We start from the raw sequence: 4,660 nt of genomic DNA, 5'->3' as shown, positions 1-4,660 counted from the left end.
TAGGGAAATTATTGGATAAAGCAGGAGACTGGAGCCAGTTTGAGACCGGGCCATATTTTAGATGGGTTTGATGCCATCAGCTCTCTTTGCCTGGATAATTATATCTCGTGAATTATCCATGAGAGAAAATTGCCTCCAACCGTATTCACACAGCTGTCTGTCTCCAGCCTCCGCTGCCGAGTCTTCGGTAGGGGCTGACACATCGGGGCTCAGAGCGCGCTGGAGCAGCCCTCGTGGGCAGGGGGAACTTCTCCTGGGGCTGCCAGAATCCCCACATGCCGAGAGAGTAAAACCAAAAAAAGGAATAAACTGCTTTACTCTGCTCCCAGACAGATCCTAAGAGGTCTCTAAAAAACTAATGTACCTCTGTATGCTATAATTTCAGAATTTCCTCTAATCCCATGCATAATTACATGGAGTACTGCACTGGTATCCCCTTCATGCAAATATTGCCATAAAGTGCATAGTTTTCGTAGCATTATATGACAAAAAAAATAACTGTAGTCATTTATTTCTGGTCTGTATGTGGTTACGCAACATAATGCAATGAGACAGTATTTTTCATTAGCTTTTTGTTGTGGACACTACCCATTTGTCTTTCTCATAATCTTTCCCCCAGCGCATGTTAACAATGTTATTTTAGTAAGTTGTTTAATTATTTACCATCACTGGGAGGCTACTGGGTTTCTTACAGAAGCCCTTCCCCAGAGCAGGCTTGGGAGGCAGTGTCCTTCCACCCTGGCTCCCTTTAACCCCCGAGCCCCGACTCCCCCACGCCGTGGCCTCAAGCAGCAGTGTCCACATTACAGATGCCTTCAACAAAGACAAAGCCGATGATCAGGATGTGCCTCCTTATTGCTGCCAGTCGAGTGTCTCTGGAAGCCTTCTCTGATCTCCAGTTCATTGGTGGTTCAACTCAGCAGTGCTCGAGGGCTGAGCAGGCAGACCCTTGGGGCTCACAGGGCATGCCCTGCTCCTAGGTGGTCTCCAAAAAGGAATGCAACCGGTGCAGAAAGGTTGTGGGAACCCCAGAGCAGACTGATAAACCTCTCGCACCTCCCAGCTCCTCCTAAGCAGTAACTGTTTGCAGTCTGCTTAAATACAGAAATATGATGCTCAGTATCCCATCCACATTTTAGCACCATCCATAGATTTTTATTTTTTTTTTTAGTGATAAAACAAGCTCCAGAACAACCTATTGCAACGTTCTGCCCAACAGAAGACAACTCCCACAGCAAACCCTTCATTTCTATAGCAGTAGATCAGAAGTACATAAAACCTCCAGGCAGCACTGACTCAGAGCTTCACAGTACCTGCTGGCGCTCAGCATTGAACCAAGGAGTAAAAAAGTGTGTTGGCAGATCTGGAGACGTGTAAACATCCAACGTCTGTGTGACCCCATTTACACTCCTGGCCTCAGTGGCCACCTTTATAAACTGGTTCATACCTGGGGAGCCTGGGGCAAAGCTACGTCCTAAAAAGCCTCCATCTTCCTTGCGTTAGGTACTGACCTCCCCACTCTGCCTCTTCACAGCCATCCCACCCTTCGGCTGCACACAGCTCTCCTCCTCCCTGGTCACTCACTCCTCCTCCCCGTCTCTCCCTTCTCAGCTCCTCTGCCATCAAACACCAACTTCCACAAAGCCGCCTGTCCCTCTCTCTGCCACAGCTTGCCCTCCTTAAGCACGCTGAAACTGAAATTAAAACCACATTCTTGGAGAAGAGTAGAACAGAAAGTCATGCCTTACATTTAAATGTCATATTTGGGTGGCCCCAGTCTCCCCAATGCACCTTCCCAGCTAGTTTTTGAACCCCAGCAAGCTCCTGGGGTGGTGTGGCAGTCACAGGGGACATCCCATATGGCCAAAGCCTGACTGCTCCTCCCAACTCCTACAGTTCAGTCTAAACAAAAGAGGTTGCTCTTCCCTACAACACTTTCTTGACTTTTACATCCACTGGCTGAGAGGCTTATCCCAACAGAGAGGGTCCACTTCTATCACCCTCCAGAGGCACCAGTTTGGGCACTGGAGCCATGCAGGCGTAGGGACTGCCAGCACCACACTGCGCACACCCCACTCACAAAGGCTTTTGAATCCCTCAGCTTCACCCTCCGCACACCCCAGCCGTTCAGCCCCTCCCTTAACAAGCCCAGCAACTTGCATTCGGATAAAACAACTGTTTATTCCTCAAAGACTTGATTCCTGTCCAGAATAAACTGTCAGTTCCTTCACTGATGGCTGAATATGCTGTCTGGAACAAGAGAGCCCAAAGGAATAAAACAGGTCTCTCCATAAATGGGAATAGAGCTAATTTCAGCTTCCAGGGACTGTAGCACTGACCAAGGCACGGATATTTCAGTTCAGGATTCAGATCAGGCGCGGAATTGCACACACGCATCCGTTATATGCCTGAGGACAAGTCTTCTCCGTATTAATCAAGTAAGGAGCAATATATCTTATTCACCTGGCCAGGAAACCGCTCCTCATCATCACAGCATCCCTTCTGATACGTAGGGGATGCCGAGGTGAAATCACTGACCTCCGCAGCTGGGGCAGCCCCAGTCTCCCGCCCGCGCCGAGCCATTCCCTCCCGCCCGCCTTTGGTCTGAGGGTCACCCCCTGAGGCCTGGAGGGGCTGGGGCAATGCTTCCGAGCTGCCCCCCTGCAAGCTGGAGTGTTAGAACAACCTCAGAGATGTTTTTACAAAGTTTGCCCTGAGAGGAGAAACGCTTTTTGTTCAAGAAAACACAGTGCTGTATTTCATGAATTCACGCTCAGTTCATTACCCAGGAATAGTCACCTCATTCCTTATGATTTGCAAAAACTTAATGCTGTAATTAAGGTAAAGTGACTTTGTCCTGTGCAGTTAAACATCAGGCTGTACACATCCACACAGTTCCTACACTTCCTCAGCGGTTTTGCATATTGTTACCAAATAATACCCCTTTCCAAACCCCTTTGCCCTAGCAAAACCCCTCCAGGCTTGTGTGACAGCCTCTCCGAGTTAGCTCATGTCACGATACCATATCGGCCCCCTCTAACCTGGCTTCTCGCTTGATCTGACCGCGTTTTGCCTCACGCACCTCGCTGGCGGCGAGCGAGTGGCCCCGGGCTCTGCGACGTACCTGATGGGCAGCGAGGGGTCTCCGGCATCCCACCAGTCCTTGGGGGGGCTGATGTACATGCACCACAGCTCCCAGCTGTACCCGTGGGCAGAGTTCTCGTACCGCTGCACCTCAAAGTTGTCCTGCTTGATGTTGTCTATGGAGGGAAGAATGACCCTTCTCCGATTTTCCTGAATTCGTGAAAGTACCGGCTCAGCCCTGAGCGGAAAAAAAAATAAAATAAAAAAAAAAGATAAGGACAGGAACAATCCTGTTAATTTCTCCCATAATTTGCAGATGGGCACTGCAGCTTTTGTACAGCTCATGCACTTCAACGAGGGTCAGAGAACGGGCGTTCTTGTCACCATTCGGTAAACAAAAGGGAATAACGCGGACTCCTCTCTGCTCCCCTTCGCAAGTGCCATCACGTCTTCAGAGTGACACAGCAAAACCCCCCCAGAGGAGCCCAGAGAGTGTCATGAGGCTCCTCACAGCGTCAGCCAGTGACCCCAGATCACAACGCGCCGGCCTCTGTCTCGCCCTTCCACTCGCCCGCGCTTTTATCGGCACAGAAACGGCACAGAGAGGCAAAGCATTCACGCTGCCAAGTTTCGAAGGTTATTTCCGAGAGGCTCGCCAAGCGTTGTCAGCCGCGAGGGAGAGGCTGCAAGGGGCTTCAGCGCTTCCACTCGATGGGATTTCCCACCCGGACACGTCTCTCGCGCGGAGCTGCCATCGGAGCGCGGGGGCACCTGCCATGCAGGGAGCCCAGGCAATCGCAGCCCTGGAGGTGGGGGGGGTTTTAGTGCTCTCCTACACAACCGACGACACAAACTCACGGACCAGCTGAAGCTATCAGCAAAGGGAAAGGACTATTCTCACAAACTAGGGCGTTAAGCTGCGGAAATGAATTAAACCCTCTGAAACCGGACCTTATTTTTTCCTGCAGAGGTAGTACGCCATATTTTCTCTGGTGTGCTGGTTTAAAAGAGCGTTATTAAACAATAATTCCATATTGTGAGCTTTTTAATTTTCAAAATTCCCATGTTTTTAACCTGAGCTTTCCAGACATCTCTACTAAGGTAGCAATGAAATTGGACAATCCATTAATGAGGGGTCAGTTCTGCAGCACGGGCCGCCTGCACAGCCAGGAGCAGCTCAGGGAAGGTGCTCCATGACCAGCTGGAGACTCTTTCCATACAAGAACTACGGACCATCAAAAGAAAGAGACCCAAGACAGACAACAAGGAGTTAACTCTTTTCACAGAGGGTGGTTAAGCTGTGGAGCACCTTGCCCGAGGCTGCTGTGAATGCTCGAGGCCTACATGGGCTCCACAGGCAACAGGTAAAAACTCCAACGAAATGCAGTGAGTGTGGCTAAACACACAGAAACACACAGAATCAGAGAGTCACAGACTGGTGAGGGTTGGAAGGGCCCTCTGGAGCTCCCCCAGTGCCACCCCCCCGCCAGAGCAGGGGCACCTCCAGCAGTGGCACAGGACGGCGTCCAGGCGGGTTTGGGATGGCTCCAGAGGGGGAGACTCCCCCACCTCTCTG

The 4,660-nt window shown here is 50.8% G+C and overlaps 1 protein-coding gene across 1 annotated transcript in view; it reads right to left on the bottom strand.

Moving 5' to 3' along the window:
- Positions 1–4,660, bottom strand: part of WBSCR17 (Williams-Beuren syndrome chromosome region 17) — a 227,486-nt gene that overhangs the window by 132,638 nt on the left and 90,188 nt on the right. Inside the window, exon 5 of the mRNA XM_009888852.1 lies at positions 3,125–3,322. Coding sequence (XP_009887154.1) covers positions 3,125–3,322 — 198 coding nt within the window. The remainder of the gene's footprint in view (positions 1–3,124; positions 3,323–4,660) is intronic.

The sequence above is a fragment of the Charadrius vociferus genome, unplaced genomic scaffold (assembly GCF_000708025.1).
Source record: "Charadrius vociferus isolate BGI_N301 unplaced genomic scaffold, ASM70802v2 scaffold636, whole genome shotgun sequence".
Taxonomy (NCBI): domain Eukaryota; kingdom Metazoa; phylum Chordata; class Aves; order Charadriiformes; family Charadriidae; genus Charadrius; species Charadrius vociferus.
The sequence above is the reverse complement of the archived record's forward strand: the minus strand, read 5'-3'. Positions and strand labels throughout refer to the sequence as shown.